The sequence below is a fragment of the Panthera tigris genome, chromosome B3 (assembly GCF_018350195.1).
Source record: "Panthera tigris isolate Pti1 chromosome B3, P.tigris_Pti1_mat1.1, whole genome shotgun sequence".
In the NCBI taxonomy this organism is placed as follows: domain Eukaryota; kingdom Metazoa; phylum Chordata; class Mammalia; order Carnivora; family Felidae; genus Panthera; species Panthera tigris.
The window spans coordinates 116,428,592-116,445,213 of record NC_056665.1 but is presented as its reverse complement, the minus strand read 5'-3'; the positions used below and the strand labels follow the sequence as shown (position 1 = coordinate 116,445,213).

The following is a 16,622-nucleotide window of genomic DNA, read 5'->3' as shown; positions in this document are numbered from 1 at the left end:
TGGTAACTAGTTTCATCGCCTTAATGGGCTTAAGGGCACTCCTGTACCATCCAGTTAACACAGGGATTTAAAAGTCAAATGGCAGAACGATTCATGCAACTTACTAAGTTTTAATTTAAAAAATGGTCTTTAAACTCTCTTTAGCTGTAGTTTAAGCCTGTTTCCCCTGCAAAGTGCTCTGTGGTTGGCTAACATGTCAAAAGAACACTCAGGTATATGGCATAAGAGCCTTACACTGTAGCATCTGTTTCTTTTAACTATTAATGGATACGGATGTCCACCTGTTACCCCTATTCTTTGAAAGGCCTGCTTTTAAATCATCACCCGGGAACTTGGAGAAAATACACCACTGAGTACCCACCCCAGACCTGCTAACCCACGGATCCTGGGGATGCTGCCCTGTGACCTGTGTTTTAACAAAAACCTCCAGGTGATTCTGATGGAAGCTCAAATTCGAGAATCGCCGTTCTAAGAGACACGGCAAAGGGTTGAAAGCACCTGATAGGAAACTGAGTGGGGGAAGCTCATCCTGGTTCTTCCATCCCACCCTGCTATTAACACCTCAGGATACTCTCCCAGAAAAACAACATCAGAGCCTTAACATACTGGAGATGGAAGACAGGTTGTGTCTTCAAATTTGCCAGTCAATGGCTTTATTTAACAGGTGGTTCCACTTAATCCTTCAAACTACATCACACGGTTACTATTTTGCCAGATGAGGAACCCAGACTCAGAGATGAGGTTAACTTACCTACAGACACAGCTGCGGTGTAGCGGATGGGACTCGCGTCCCAGTCGAAGTCAAATGTTTGTCAGCGTGTGACAATTCCTTACGGATAGGTCGTTAGTGGCGTAATTCACACAGAGAGAGGTATCCAACATGCCCGTGGGATCATTCTTTTAGAGTAGCAGAGTTCGTGGTGAACAGCGCCTAGGTCTTCACTGGTCATGGGTTTCTGGCCCAGGTATGCCATCTTGTACTTTTCACGTCAACTTTGGTCACGCTGGGGAAGTGGCACCACAAAGCTGCTGACAGGAATCTACGGCGAGACTACGGTTCCAGTTCTCAGTCTGCATTTAACTAGAGACAAATGGCTGAAGCGCACTGCGTCGATTTCCTTTGCCCTTGGACTATCGGTTGTATCCCCATCTGAGGAGTTAGTAATCCAACCCCACCCCATCTGTTGATCACAGGCAGCAGACAGGAAGCACACCAAATGGCCCCGCCAGTCAGCTCATGCACCAAGACCCTCCCTCAACGCGGGCTAATGGCACCTACTCCCGGGGACTCTCAACCCACGTCCAAGCCCTTCCCATCAGGTAAGAATCATGGTCTAAACAGACCCTTTTAGCTTGCGAATCAGAGTGTCTGGGGGCATCCAGTCTTACCCTGTCTTGTAATTCTAGAAATCGTAGAATTGTTGAACCAAATAAAAGGAAGGAACTCTCTCAGTTCTCAATTAGCTGCACCACTGGAGAGGAACAGTGATGTGGTAGATTTTAAAAATTTGGTTCCATTTGGCTTTGGAATGCATTATGATTTTTTCAGCAGATTAACTTTCCTAATTATATTTTGTACAGCCTGATATTAACAGGCATTTGTATTCCCGGAGCACACAACATCTAACACAGATTTGGGTGGTGTGGTCGAGGCCGTCCAAACATGTGCTGGTCTCGGGGAATGACAGTGTTGTCATGGAAAACCCACACGTGGATAATGAAGAAGGAACTAATTAGAAAGTGCTCTGCAAATATTAAATTATAAGCAGAGAAGCCAAATCAGGAATTCTCTAACGACATGTGAACAGAGAATAAAAAAGGTTATTAACATTCTAAGAGGGGCAGAAACTTGGAAGAATCATCCTTTAGTGTTAACGGAGCCTGATGAAAACACTGGTTGTAAGGAGGGTCAACGGGTTACTGGGTGGTCTTTGAAATGCGAAAACCTCAAGCAATAATACCAAAGCGTTTTAAAAGAGCATTTAAAATGAATTTTATTGTTTGAATTTTACAAGTAGTCTTTAAAGGCTTCAAACAAGAACTCTGTTGCAAAACTCTAATAAATAGCTTGCCCCAAGTTCCCAAACAAATGAAAGACAAAATAAAAACTCAGGATAAGCAAGACTTCAGAATGCTTGGATGTTAGCAGTATTTCTCATTTACAAAGAGATTATCAGGCAATGTAACAATCTCCTTCATACAAGTCAAAGAGAGAAAGAGACAGACAATTGAGATCTTTACAAAGCACTCCGAAATCTTCCTATTTTCCGTGATGGAAATGTCACCAGGAAAAAAAAAAAAAATCCCTTGAAAAAAATCACAATCATGAATGAAACTGTAGCATAAAAGTCTGGTGGAGGGGGTGGGGGGAGAAGAGAGAAAACCCATCCCATTCCTGTCAGGGTTGGAGGAAGGAGCTGAGATCACTTGGGGCAGGGAGCTTCCACACAGAGGACACTACATTGCAGAACTTTCCCTAGATCAGAGTTGCCACTGAAGGGACACGGGTGTCAGCTGAGTGACATTTTATGAAGGCAGGGAACAAGGCCACCGGGGGCTCCCTGGGTTCCTCAACACTGGTGGGCCCAGCGTGTCTGTCTGCAGGACTGGGAGCCTTGGCACAATGACCAGAGGCCCCAGAGTGGCTAGAGCGCTAGACAGGACAAAGAGCACATCAAGTCATTTCTGCAGCGGAATCCTTCGGCCACAAAGGGATTCAGCAAATGCCGTGCTTAAATCGCACACTGGGACATGCAGGTTTCAAAGCCCATTCTGTTATCACAGTCGTTGCTCCTAACAAGCAAGCAGGAAACATTTTAACATTCACTTTCCCTAGTTATAAACACTGGTGAAATCTGGCTTTGGAGAGGATTAATTAATTAATATGGTCATTTTGAAGGCGCCAAAGAGCCCAATTTTGCCACATTTTCATCTTTAAACACCTCGAACAAAAACTGTACTTTTGACCAAAATGCAAACGAGTTTTTAGTCTGGAGGAATTCTGAACCCAATGAACGTTTGGAGCCAGGAAGCCGTGGAGAGGCGGACTCCAACCTGGTGGGACTCGGTCACACCAGACAAACAGGGGTCCAGCTCCGAGAAGCACACACCTGGGCCCATCTGCCTGGGGAAAGGAAGCAGGGGAGGAGTTACGTCACAATGCGGGACAGGAAGGGGGCGTGGCCCGAGGCACGAGCCGAGCCGGGTCTCTGGTGCACCTGGCGGTAACCCTGACCTGCCCACAGCGGCTAAGATAGGGACAAGGGCACTAGCTCATGCACAGGCCATTCAAGGGAGGCAGGCGTTTTCTTAAAGCACCTTCCTCCCCGGACATTTTAGGAACAGAGGTAAGGAAATCCCCCTCCCTAAACAAACAACTTTTAAAAACTTTATTAGGAGCAATGACATTTGTCAGGATAAGGAGGGAAAGCTTGGGTTACCTGAAATAGAGCTAATGGAAATAGAGGCAGATGGGCCAGGACAGCCTAGGCCCACTTTGTTTTCTTTTTTTTAAATACATAACAGATAAAGATATTGTGCAAAAAAATAAAGACATTCACATTTTAGCAGTTAAACTTTTATTTTACTTTTTAAAATTTTTATTTACTTTTTCGGTTTTCTTTTCTACAAAAGGCAGATAATGATTGTTGATCTGCAATCGTGTTGTGCACTCCCCGAGAGGGGCCGGAGTAGGAGGCCGGGGAGGAGGGGTGGGGAGGCAGAGAATGCTTTCAGTGTCACGGCTAGGGACTGCCAAACCTCACTGGAGAGCACCCCCGTGCCCCCCGCTCCTGTCCCCTCAGCCTGCCCTAGCTCATGTCTATGGTGTTGAAGACCCATTCGGTGAACTTCTTGAGCTTGTCTGAGGCGTTCTGGGACTCCTCCTGCAGCCTCAGGTTGTCCTCCCGCAGGTGCTGGACCTCCGCCTGGAGGTGGGCTTTGTCTTCTTTTTCCTGGAAGGGAGGGGAGAGGAGAGGAGAGAAGGGCTGGGAGGGGTGGCCAGGGATCTGTGTACCCTTCACCCACTTCTGTTCTTTATCCTAAACATCTGCTAACAACGTGTGAACGTGGCCTGGTACTAGACTCGCTCAAACCGGGGGACAGGTCTTCTGGAGACTCCCCACGGTTGGTTTCGGAAAGCCAACACATTCATGGGTCCTTGAGCATCTTCAAGAAGGGCCGTCTTAACTTCTGGACTATTGTTTTGGTGGCTGTTGGCTTAACACAGTGAAAGCCACTCGAGCAACAACAAAACAATTCTTCCTGGTGTGAAAACCCGGATTAACAATGAAGACGTGTGGGTCTGGGCTACTGACCCCTGAGACGAGGAGTGGGGAGGCCGAGAGAGGGCTCGGTGGGGCTGGCGGGGGTTCGGGGGCTTTCACAATTGTTCTGCACGTGTGACAACGAAGGCCCTTCTTGTGCAGTGTGAGTCAATGGGAACCGGGCTCCAGGTGGCCCGTGGAACACGTGTCCCGAGGGAACAGGGACAGACGGTCCACGTGGTCAGTCCACGGACACTACTCAAGAAGGGCATTTGTTCAAGCACAATTTGCACGGACCAGGCACTCTGAGAATGTGTTTACCTTCTTCAAGTCTTCCCGGAGCATCTTCAGCATCCCTTCCAGCTGGTCCACTTTGGACGCCAGAGTGGGAGAGGAATCCTTACTGCTGGGGGCAAGAGACAAAAGACGGGTGTCAGGAGAAACTCTGTGGCTGGGTTTGTTTGGCCCTTTTTTAGTGAGGCCGCTGTATTTTTTTTTTTTTTTTAATGTCAAATTAGTACGGTGACCCAATGTGCGTTTTCACTTTAAAAAGGAAAATGGTAATCTTAACAAGAGGTAATACAAGGGTGAATGCAGCCAATCAATAGCTTCCTTTGTTACAGACGCTGTCACTTCATGACAAGAGAATACAAGAATACGGGACAGAAAGTGAGACCGGTCTCTGGCAGCAGGAGAGGCACTTTCTGGCAGACACAGCCGTCAAGCAGTACGGTGCTCCCTGCTCCCTCCAGCGGCTTTGAGGAGAAGAGAGCCGCTCCTCTGTGTGCAGAGGGGCTGATGTCTGCTCTGCCTCGGGGCAACCAGGATAGCTAGGTCTCTGGTTCCCCGTAAAACGGTCTGTGGTTACTCATCCGGCTGCAGCTAAGGTATCGTGCTCTTGTCTTGAAAGCTTGTCTAACTAAATATCTTAAAATAGTTAAAAAATAAGACCACAGGTTTCAAAAGCTTGTCAGTCCAACCTTAATGTCTCCTTGGCTATTGTGATGAGCAAACAAGGCCTGCAATTTTCTTTCTCCCAATTTACCTAAGTGCTATAGCAATGCCAGGCCACTGGGGCACCAAACTGGTGCTAGAGGATGAGACAGCCGGTCAAGGGCTGAAGACCCTTGTCAACTGCTCTTCGTCCAACTCCTGTCTACCTGAATTCAAGCTGTGGAAAGTTCCCGTGAGTTCCAGCCAGATATGCCACCTCAGAGTCACACGACCAAGAATCTAGAGCCTTCCGCTGGGATTATACCCACTCTGCTACCACTTCGCAGAGATCAAAAGGGAAGGTACAGACAGACCGAAGTTTTGGAATCAAGAAAAGGCAGTCTCGAACTGTGTTGATGTCTTCGGCTAATTCTAGACCTAATTCTAGATCTACAAGCCCAAAAGGCAAAACTCACAGCGCAACAAATGAAACGATAAGAATCTGCAAACTTTTAAGATGGGGGACGACCAACTCAGACCCTTAGCAGCCTATCTTGACTTGCGAAGGTTTGCAAAGTGAATTCTGTGTCTGTGTACACCTTGAGTTTTAAGAACACATTTAACTTCATTTACTTGTTCACTGAACAAAAAGAAAAGTGCCAACCATCACCCTCATCTTATGATTCCACAAAGATTTAAGAACTAGTTGGCTCAATAATCCTTAGGAAGATGGACTTGCTCACTCAGACTTCTCCCTGTTGGAGGAGGCCCCACCCTCGGTGGGTTTTTTCCTTAAAGTTCTCAACGGCCAAGCTAACTGCCGCTCTCCCACCAGAGACCCCTCCATGATAGGAGTGAACGCGGCCTCCATTATACTTCTGACCAACAACACATTCCTCCTCTTCTGTCTTCTGAAGGGCATTTCCTTGCTCCGAGGAGTCTTCAGGAACAGGTCCCACAGGCTGTCTGGATAACCTATCCCGACCTCACTTTTCCTATTGTCTGTTTCTGACCAAGTTTTAGAGATACCTGGATTCTTAAGTGCCCTCAAAAGGTTTTAAAGGGAGATTTCAAATTGATGAAATTATTCTGTGTCAAGGAGCGCCTAATGCGTGTACCATGGCAGCCCATGGGCTGCTTTAATATCCATAATATGACACCTATATATCTAACATCCTCACCGCTTGAAACAGAGGGAAAATAGAAGTCTGCCTCTACACAGTTAAAACCGAAGTCAAAATCCCAGCTCCTAACTCTTAAGAAAACCCTCAAGGCCTCAGTCATTGCTTGCCTTTCATTCTGTATCTGATCTCTCTTACCCACCCTGGTGACCCAGACCTAATGTAGCTCTGAAGCTGCCCCCTGGGACCTGCAAAGATAGCGCCATGTTCCCGAGCACGACCAACTGAGAGCAGAGGGACAGATTCCAAAACCAGGCTCAAGGCTACAAGGCAAGTGATCTTTCTTACCTTACCTGATAAGCCCCGAGGGCATACGTGTATCACAATGTCAAATAATGATGACTATTCATGATTCTAAGTCACCAAGAACAGTTTAATCGTGTTTACGGTACTTAGTTACAAAGCGTTCTAAAATGTGACGAGCCTGGCCCTGGGCTGCTGGGCTTTGAGCAGCTAATCCACGTGGCCTCCGTCTCCTCTTCCCCACACTTGCTGTCACTAGAGGAGGCGACACACGGTGCAGGGCGGTGGCCTCACCACTGGGTGACCGACCTGCTGTAAGACTTCATCTGGGCCAGCGCCTGCTCCTCCAGCTGGTCACTGTTGGACGCGGCACTCAAGGGGCGGTGGTTTTCATCAGCAGCAGCAAAGAAGGAGGCTCTCTGGACTGGAAGGGAGAGAAGAAGCCATTCAGGATGTTGGAGCCACATCCTGGGTCCTATCTCTCAAAGGTCAACAGCTGGCCTACACCGAGGGTCACATCTGAACAGTGTGCGTGGAGGCCTCCGAAACCTAGCTCCTGACCCGTGTAGGAAAAAATTACTGATGAAGCAGTAAGAGGACAGTAGCGTTGTCAGTTCTCTTTGAAAAATACTTGTGAATCGATTTGTAGTCCTCCTTTCATTACTCATCACAGTAGCATTCTATGAAATGTTTCCCTGGAAATGGGCATTGTGCCAAATTTCCAGACCGAGGCTTTCCGCCGGGTGAGGATATAAAATGCACTTCTAGAAATGTTTTCCACAAGATAGCTGGCTATCTCCGTTGGCTTCAGCCAAAGTCCAACCATACGTATTCCAAAATATACCAAACCAAAAACGAGCCAAGAAAACGAAATCAAAGTTTGAAAAACCTCTCGTTAAAAACTCAAAACTGCTTCCAGCTTAGATAAAAGAGTGACCAACAAATCGAAAGTTAAAATCAAGGCAGTACTGGGGAAGTACCATCAGCTAACATGGGGACGGATGCCCTGTGGACTCCGCCATGGTGGCCGGACTTCTGAATTCTGTGGCCTAATCCATTTCTCCTGAAAACTCTAGCTTGACTGAATAGCTACATTCAATTCTTCAAGCAAGAGCAAGACAAGCCCCAAACCATTCATCTGCTATCACCGTTTTTTAAAGAGTATTTCCAGAGAGTTTACGTTGATGAACATAGAGTGAAGTCAGTCTATTCAAAACAGGTATTTGACAATTTTTGTCCACATACACAGCATTACATTTAGTCACGGGAAATGTGCTACCAGAGTCCGGAGAGGTGAACAAGGAGCACAAAGGGAGTGTCCCTGACATTTGTCGAGACTGGGGCCGGCCAAGTGGACCAAGCATCCTAACAGATCCAACCACGCACTTTGCAATGATGTCTTTATGATGCGGTAAAAGACTCTCTCGGACGTGTGATCTCTTCAGTCAAGTGACAGCTGGGATTCCCCCCACACCCTGCCCTCCCCACGCATGGGCAGGTGAGGCACAATGCTGTGAACTCCTCTGTGGAGGAGAGGGCAGGCTCCACCTGTTTAAATCACGCAACGTGTGCCCCTACCGAGTACCCGGTAACTGTGGGTTCAACTGTTTCTGGCTGTGCCGGTCAAGTCCATGTGCTGTCGGGGTGTTGGAGGAAACCGGGTGGACAGGGACGGACCGGAGCCTCGCACCGCCCAAACCCCAGCGTGGCCCTGCCGGTCCTGTGCTGTCCTGTTTGGTCTGCAGCAGACTCACCCTCATAGGCCTTCGCAGCGTCCACCAGGTTGGACCAATCCAAATCCGCAGCAGCATCGGGCAGGGGCATCAGGCCAGGGTCGGGCATGGGTGGCCTTCGAGTCTCCTGGACGTCAGTGAGGGAGCTGTCCGAGGCTGAGAACTCTCCTACAGGAAGAGAGTAGAAGACAGATCAGATACTTCTCATGGCCACAGGAGAACCGCTCAGGGTCTTACCCAGTTCCTGTTACCACAGCAGATTTCTAACTCAGTTGTTGTCTGGAATCTGTTTCTAATCCAGCAGGCCACGAGGGGCTGTCCTAATGCTGATGTGAACTAGGAACTGGCTTCTTCCAGTCTTAACTCATTTTTCGATAACCTCCCTCCATCTCATTTCTAGTAGCGTGAGACACAGAAAAGTTAGTTTTGCACCCAGGCAACATGTCTGCTTTTGTGGGAAGCTGTCTGTCTACAGTGGGGCCCAGGGTGGCTCCAGTGTCTTGCTTTTTTTCAGTCAAGGATTCAGGCTAGGATGCTGAGGTGTGGTTTGACAGACAACTGGGGTTTGAAGCCAGACCAGGAAGCTTGTTGGTATCTGTTTCAGGGGATAGTAGGGTCGTTCTCACTGGACTGGGACCCGGACTCTGACCCACCTGCCTGTGGACCCCTTGCACCCCTGGGGCAGGAGAGACAGACTTCTCCCCAGACCCCGCTGGCCCTGTACCCTGGGGATGTGTCTGCAGGGCGGTGTGAGCACCGAATCAGATGATATGAGGGTGCTCGATTATCCAGATGGGAGTTCCTACAAGAAGGGGATGTTAGGATTGGTGCTGGCCTTCTTCTTCTTCCCAAGGGCACAAGGAGCTACTCTTGGGACTGGTTTGGGATCACAGCAGTCCCACAGCCTGAGCTGCCTCTGAGGGGACCATTTTAAAAATACAGATAGGAAGCCATCATAAGGACAGACCTCTGCCTGGCCTGGGGCAGAGAGTGCGCCACCAGTAGGCTGCTAGTGCTCAAGTTCATAGGGCGGAGAACAGAGGGGGAGGGCTGCTGGGCTCATGACGTGTAAATGCTCTCAACAGGGCACAGTGTGACTGCAACACTAAAATCCATGCCAACGTGAGCTAAAAGCTCAGCTGAAATCACTAAGTGGCTCCAGAAATACCTGTTTACAAGGAGTTAAAAAGTTTCACCAATTATGATAGCCTGGTAAACCAGAGTATATTTAGTGCCTGTTTTCCCTTTCAAATTACATAAAGAACTGCTCTGAACTGCAGCTGCCAGTTATTAATGTGCTTAAAATTAGCAAAATTATGAGTAAATGGAAATCAACAAATACTGCCAGATATTAAACGCTTTGCTCTGTTTAAACCTGCTCCCACCAAGGGTAAGTGGGTGGAACAATTTTGCGTGTCACTCACAACCCCTCTGCCCTTTTCTCTCTGGTGCCCAAATTTCCATATGTGAAAAAGAAGTTGCTGCTTCCGCGTTGCCCAAACACATTTCAGTGACAGTCACTGAAACAAGGGCTGAGGGATCAGCCCAACAAGGCTTGCTCCATTTAGGACAGGGGGGCACATTGGGCTGCTGGCTGACTTTCAGGAAAGTGAGAAGGCATGGCTTCCTTGGCTGGACAATGACTGTGGGTGTGATTTCCAGGTCGCTTAGAATGTAAGCCTCTAGAAGACAGGGTCTCCTTTGAGACGACCCACACAGACACGCCTTCACAAAGGGTTTGTCACAGGAGCAACGGAATTCAGGGAAGAGGAACCCCAATGCGGAGGCACAAGGGGAGAAAAGGGTAGGGCCTATCTGGTCACCACCAGGAGGTTTTTTTTTTTTCTTCTAGAGTCTAGATGGTAAAAAGTGGTCATTTTGTGTGTCAACTGGTTCATGGGAGGGTGACCTCGTGGAGAAAAGAGAAGCCAGATAGGGGAGAGGAAGCAGCTGGAATCTGAGAGAAGCTGGCATGATCCCTGAGTGATGTCTGCCATTGGCGAGAAGGGGACTGTAGAGGGGAGCAGGGAGAAAGCAAACGAGGCAAGCAGGAGGGTCAAAGAAAACACTGCTCCAAAGAAGTAGCAAAGAAAGGAAGAGAAAGGTGAGTACAAATGGAGGCAGAATGTGAAATAAGGGCAGACAGGCATAATAAACAAGCAGGACCAGAGGTTCTGTAATAGGCATCTGCTGGGCTGGGTCACAGTGGGGAGGGTGGGTGCAGAACCCTGGAATATAGGTGGATAGAGAGAGGAGAAAGGAAAAGAACAAATTTAAACCCATAGTCCCAGAATATGGCCTTCAATAAAATTGGGATCTAGTTAGGTCACAGAGCAAACAAGGTATTTATGAACCAAAGGCAAGAACATGGAGGTGCCTGGCATCAATACTATGCCTTTCCCTAAGCTAGTACTTGCCTGCTCACCAAATGAATGAACTGACAATGACTGGTGGACACTACAGGCAATACCCTCACAATCAAGGAAAGATAGAACAATGGGAAGTCTGGGTTCATATGGTAGCTGGAGGGAGCCAGTGGATACAAGTCTCTAAAAAATAATTTAATGTTAGCCAAACCTGCCCAATCATAGTAAGCAGCTGGGAAGTTTAGTAAAAATATAATGCCCAAACTATACCTGTGTATTAAAATTGAACTTCAGCAGGTCTTGGGTAAGGTCTGGAAATCTTACCAAGCATGCCAGGAGGAGGTTTTTAGATGCATCTGGAGTCTCAGTTTTTATGGCTGCCGCCCAGGGGATGCCCCTTGCTCACCTGGCTCTGGTGGCTGCAAGGGTGGGGGATGGGGGGGGGGAGGGCTGTGTTCCTGGGTCCTATGGGATTTAAACAATTGGAGGGACAGTTCTTGACAGGCTACCACCAGCAGGTCACTGCACAGAGAGCAGACCAAAACAACTGCTAGTCTTCCTGTGACAGAGGCTTATTTGCTTGTTCTGGAGCTTTGGCCTAGGGGCAGGCTTCAGGTTTGGCACACAGCTAGGGGCCCACAGAGGTGCTCACAGGGCACGGAGGCCAGTGGATGTGATCTTTGTGCTTGCCCTCTGCTTTCCTCCGGCCTGCCGTTCTCAGAAATTAACTTATACACTCATCTAGTGTGCTGATTTTTATGACTGGCCATCCAAGGTGACACTATGAAATCGCCTGGCTCTGGCGGCAGGTGGGGCTTACACTTGTAGTCCCACAGGACAGTTTAGATTTGCATACTTGCTGCCAGAGTGTCTGGTTTACAATCAGTCTAAGTCTAGCTGCTGAGATCCTTCCCTTTGGGGACACTGGTCTTGGCACACCCCCAACTACTGAGATCCATTAAAAATAAAATAGGCCCTTTGGACAATCACAAAGGTTTGAGAGACAAGAAAGAGCTAGGGCAGGGTTGAACAGCAAGGTTCATCTCCCACATGAGGCCACTCCTTTAAGACTGGGAGAGGCAGCTGTCTTATCTAATACATAGACCAACACAAGGAGTCCAGACAAAGGAGGAAACAGGAATATGTAACAAACAAAAGAACATGATAAAATCATAGGAAAAGTCCTTAATGAAATGGACCTAAGTAACCTGCCTGACAAAGAGTTCAAGGTAACAGTCATAAAGATGCTCACTGAACTTGGGAGAAGAATAGATGCACACAGTGATAACTTCAACAAAAAGAAAATACAAGATAATATTAAATAGAAGTCACAGAGCTTCAGGATACAATAATTGAACTGAAAATTATACTAAAGAGGTTCAACAGCAGATTAGATGAAGCAGAAGAAAGGATCAGTGGATTCGAAGACAAGGCAATGGAACTCACCCAATCAGAGCAGCAAAAAGGAAAAAGAATGAAAAAGAGTGAAAATAGCTTAAGGGACCTATAGGGCAACATCACACAGACCAACATTTGCATTATAGGGATCCAAGGAGGAGAAGAGAGAGAAAGGGGCTGAAACTACCCTAACCTGGGGAAGGAAACATCCATCCAGATCCAGGAAGATCAGAGAGTTCCAGATAAGATGAACGTAAAGGGACCCACACCAAGACACATTACAATTAAAATCTCCAAAATTAGACAAGGAGAGTATCTTAAAAGCAGCAAGAGGAAAACAACTTGTTATGTACAAGTGAATCCCCGTTAAGACTTCAGCAGAAGCTTTTCCAGGCCAGAAGGGAGTGGCATGATGTACTCAAAATGCTGAAAGGAAAAAATGCCAACCAAGAATCTTCTACCCAACTAAGTTGTCCTTCAGAATTGAAGATGGGATAAAGAGCTTTCCCGACAAACAAAAACTAAGTTCAACACAACTAGACTGGCCTTACAAGAAACATTTAAGGGACTTCTTTAAGCTGAAAAAAAAAGAGTGCTAATTAGTACAAGAAAACATTCAAGTATAAATCTTACTGGAAAAGGTAAACATATAGGAAAACATACTAAACATATTAGTAAAATAATTACTTATAAGCCTAGTATGAAGGTTAAAAAACAAAATAGAAGTAACTATTTTACTGTTGGCCCTTCAACAACACAGGTTTGAACCACATGGTTCTATGTGGACTTTTTTCTATAAATATTTTGGAAAAATTTTTTGAGATTTGCAACCGTTTGAAAAACTTGCAGACAAACCACGTAGCTTAGAAATATCAAAAAAAGTAAGGATGTCATGAATGCATAAAATATATATGTCTATTATAAAAGTTAAAATTCATTAAAACTTCATACAGTACATGGCACCACTCACAGATAAGAGAAATATGAACAAAGATGTGGTATTAAATCATAATTGCACAAAATTAACTAGAGTACATACTGCATCCTACTGCAGTGATTTTGTAGCTACTTCCTGTTGCTATCGCAGGGAGGCCTGGTGTGGAACGTATATCCACTCAAAATGCAAGTGAGGCTAATCACCTCCGCATGAGCAGTTCTTCTCACCGGTAAACTGGGTATCACAGTAAAAAGTGATCTCCGTTCTCATATACTTTTCATTGTGTTTAGTGCAATACCATGAACCCTGAATAACACCATGGGACCCATTCGAAGTGCTACTAGCGATGCTCAAAGTTTTCCCCCAAAGCAGAAAGACACGAAATTACACAAAAAAAGTTTAATTGCTTGATATGTATCATAGATTGAGGTCTGCTCCTGTAGCCGCCTGCCATTTTGAGCTAAATGAATCTTGCCTAAGGACCACTGTGAAAAAAGAAGAGGAGATTCATGAAGCCGATGCTGCAGCTGTGCCAGTAAGCACGAAAGCCTCGTACTTTTTGTGAAATATCTTTTTATCTCATATTCAAAATGCAGCTCTTATGTGGGTGCAGGACTGCTGATAAGAAAGGCATGCCTGCAGACACTAATAGGATTCACGAAAAACACAAAGTCATCACGTGACAATGCAAAGCAAAAGGAAGGTGAAAGATTTGAAGCTGTAGAATTTAATGCCAGCAAAGGATGGTTTGATAATTTTAGAAAGAGGCTTGGTTTTACAAATGCTCAAGATAACCAGAGGAGCAGTTCCACCAACCAAGATGCAGCAGACAAGTTCCCAGAGGCCATTTAGAAAATCACTGAGGAGAAAGGATATCTGCCTGAATGGGATTTAATGCAGACAAAATGCTCTATTCTGGCGTAAAATGCTATAAGAGACACTTATTATTTACTCCATATGAAGACAAGTATGCAGCAGGAAGGGATAGGCCAACTCTACTATTTTGTGCAAGTGCAGTTCAGGTTAGGATCAGGACTGCCCTTATCTATAAACTCACTCACCTCTGAGCCCTGAAAGGAAGTAATACCAGCTTCCAGTCGTCTGGTTGTACCAGAAGGCCTGGACAATGAGGACCGTTTTTCTGGACTGGTTCCATTGATGCTTTGTCCATGAAGTCAGGAAGTACCTTGCCATTAAGGAACTGCCTTTCAAAGTTCTTTGATATTGGACAATGGCCCTGGCCACCCAGAACCCCACGAGTTCAATACCAAAGGGTTGGTTTACTTGCCCCCAAACACGACATCTCTAATTCAGCCTCCAGATCGTGGAGTCATAAGAACCTTTAAGACTGATTACACAGTACTCTATGAAAAGGACTGTCAACACTATGGAAGAGAACCGTGATAGAGAAAACACCAGGAAATTCATGAAATCGTCATTAGAGAGGAAGCTGTGAAAACCACCAAGCCCAAAATAATAAACTCCTGCTCAAGAAAACGGTCCAGATGTTGTGCAGGACTTCATAGGATTGATGACAGAACCGACCAAGGAAATCATGAAGGAGCCTATGGACATGGGAAAAAAAGGCAGTAGGTGCAGGGTTTCAACATGTAGATCTTGGGGAAAGCCAAGAGCTAACAGACACCACACCAGAGGAATTAACAGAAGATGACTTGATGGAGAGGAGTATTTCCAAACCAGTGCCAGATGATGAGGAATGAGATGTAGAAGAAGCAGTGCCAGAAAACAAATTGTCACAGAAGAGTTCGGGTTATGCAGAACTGCTTTTGACTTCTTTTACAACAAGAACCTATGACATGGACACTGGAAGGAAAGCTGGTGGAGGGTCATTATTGTATAGAAACATATTCAGAGAAATGAAAAAGCAAAAAAGTCAGAAATTACAGTGTATTTCCATAGAGTTACACGGGACGTGTCTGCCTCTCCCACTTCTGTTGCCACCTCTGCCGGCCCTGAGACGGCATGGCTAACCCCTCGTCTTTCTCCCTCTCCTCGGCCTACTCAGTGTGAAGATGGGGTGAAGACCTTTACGATCCACTTCCGCTTCATGAATAGTAAGTAATCATCAGGCCATACAACTAATAAACTTACCTATTGTGTATGTAAGTGTTTTCATGTGAAAATCTAGTAACTGTACAGCAAGAACTGTAGGAGGTACCTGTGTGTCATCATCGTCATGGTTGAAATAGTCATCATGCAATGTGCCAGTCTCGTATGGGAGTGAACAGCTTGTCCTTACATAGGCATAAGGTGAGTGATATTTAATATAAAAGTAATAACGTTTTAGTTTTCTTCCTGTTTTGTATTTTGCTTTCAAAGAATTACATTACCATAAAGAATTCCTCTCACGTAATTGGGAGAAAACTGCGTATCAGTCTATTGGAGGTTAAGTGTTTTTTTTTTTTTAACGTAACCATGTTTCTAAAACTGTGCTATACATATGACTAATACTTTATGCCATAAAACTTTTATAGCAATTCATTCATTAGTGTATATGCTAGGCTATCGTATCAATTCCACTAGGCTGCCATAGAGCAATCATATTGCTCCTGCTTCATCATCAGTGCAGAAATATTATCCTTGTAAATAAATATGCATTCCTTTTCACTTTTGATGTCTAGTGTTAATAATACGTGTGACATCTACAGTGTTTTGTATCATATGAGACAAAGTTGGTGTAGGTACCGACCAATGATTAATCATGTAAGCTGAAAAGGTGGACTTACAGTACAGTACTGTAAATGTACCTTCTCTTATAATTTTCAGTATTTTCTTTAGTTTTATTGTAAGAATACAGTATCCAATACACACAAAATATTTGCAAATGACTATGTTATTGGTAAGGCATCCAGTCAACAGTAGGCTATTAATAGTTATATTTTGGGGAAGTGAACAGTTATACACAGGTTTTTTACTATACAGGGGGTTGACACCTCATACCTCCTTGTTGCTTAAGGGTCAACTGTAACTAGTTAAGGGATAAACAAGATAAAAAAGGTGTAAACTGTGACACCAAAAACATAAATTGTTGGGGGGGGGGGGTTGAAAAATGTAGAACTTTAGAATACTTTTAAACGTAAGTTGTTATGAACCAAAAGTAAAGTGTTATAAGTTGTTATATGAAAACCTCATGGTAACCACAAAGCAAAAACCTACGATAGATACGCAAAATATAACGGGAAAAGAATTGTAGCACACCACTACAGAAAGTCATTAAACCACAAAGGAAGAGAGCTGAAGAAAGGAACACAGAGGAACTACAAAACACTAAAAAGTGTATTAGCTATCAATAATTACTTTAAATGTAAATGGACCATATTCTCCAATTAGAAGACACAGGGTGACTGTATAAAAAAAACCCACAACCCCTCTATATACTTCTGTATACATCTATATACTTCTTACTTCAGAAATAAGGACTCACACAGACTGAAAGTTAAGGAATGACAGCAGATATTCCACGCAAATGGGAACCAAAAGAAAGCTGGTGTAGTTATCCTGCTATCAGACAAAAAAGACTTTAAAACAAAGATACATAAGGATAA

At 45.3% G+C, this 16,622-nt stretch overlaps 1 protein-coding gene and 1 long non-coding RNA gene across 12 annotated transcripts in view; one reads left to right on the top strand and one right to left on the bottom strand.

Moving 5' to 3' along the window:
- The first annotated feature begins 3,206 nt into the window (after window positions 1-3,206).
- Window positions 3,207-15,640, top strand: LOC122239653. 2 transcript variants are annotated; one of them, XR_006218970.1, is made up of 3 exons: window positions 3,207-3,347; window positions 4,889-8,120; window positions 13,347-15,640. It is a non-coding gene; the product is annotated as an uncharacterized LOC122239653 (long non-coding RNA). The 2 variants fall into 2 exon arrangements; XR_006218969.1 differs by having other exon boundaries at window positions 4,889-10,459; window positions 15,083-15,640.
- Window positions 3,560-16,622, bottom strand: part of SIPA1L1 (signal induced proliferation associated 1 like 1) — a 362,769-nt gene continuing 349,706 nt past the window's right edge. For 9 of the 10 annotated variants that reach the window (XM_042990031.1, XM_042990035.1, XM_042990026.1 and 6 more), the window contains 4 exons: window positions 8,377-8,523; window positions 6,932-7,046; window positions 4,587-4,671; window positions 3,560-3,953 (listed from right to left, as the gene is read on the bottom strand). In XM_042990031.1, coding sequence (XP_042845965.1) covers window positions 3,810-3,953; window positions 4,587-4,671; window positions 6,932-7,046; window positions 8,377-8,523 — 491 coding nt within the window. In that variant the 3' untranslated portion in view covers window positions 3,560-3,809. The remainder of the gene's footprint in view (window positions 3,954-4,586; window positions 4,672-6,931; window positions 7,047-8,376; window positions 8,524-16,622) is intronic. The other variant, XM_042990034.1, reaches the window with a different exon arrangement.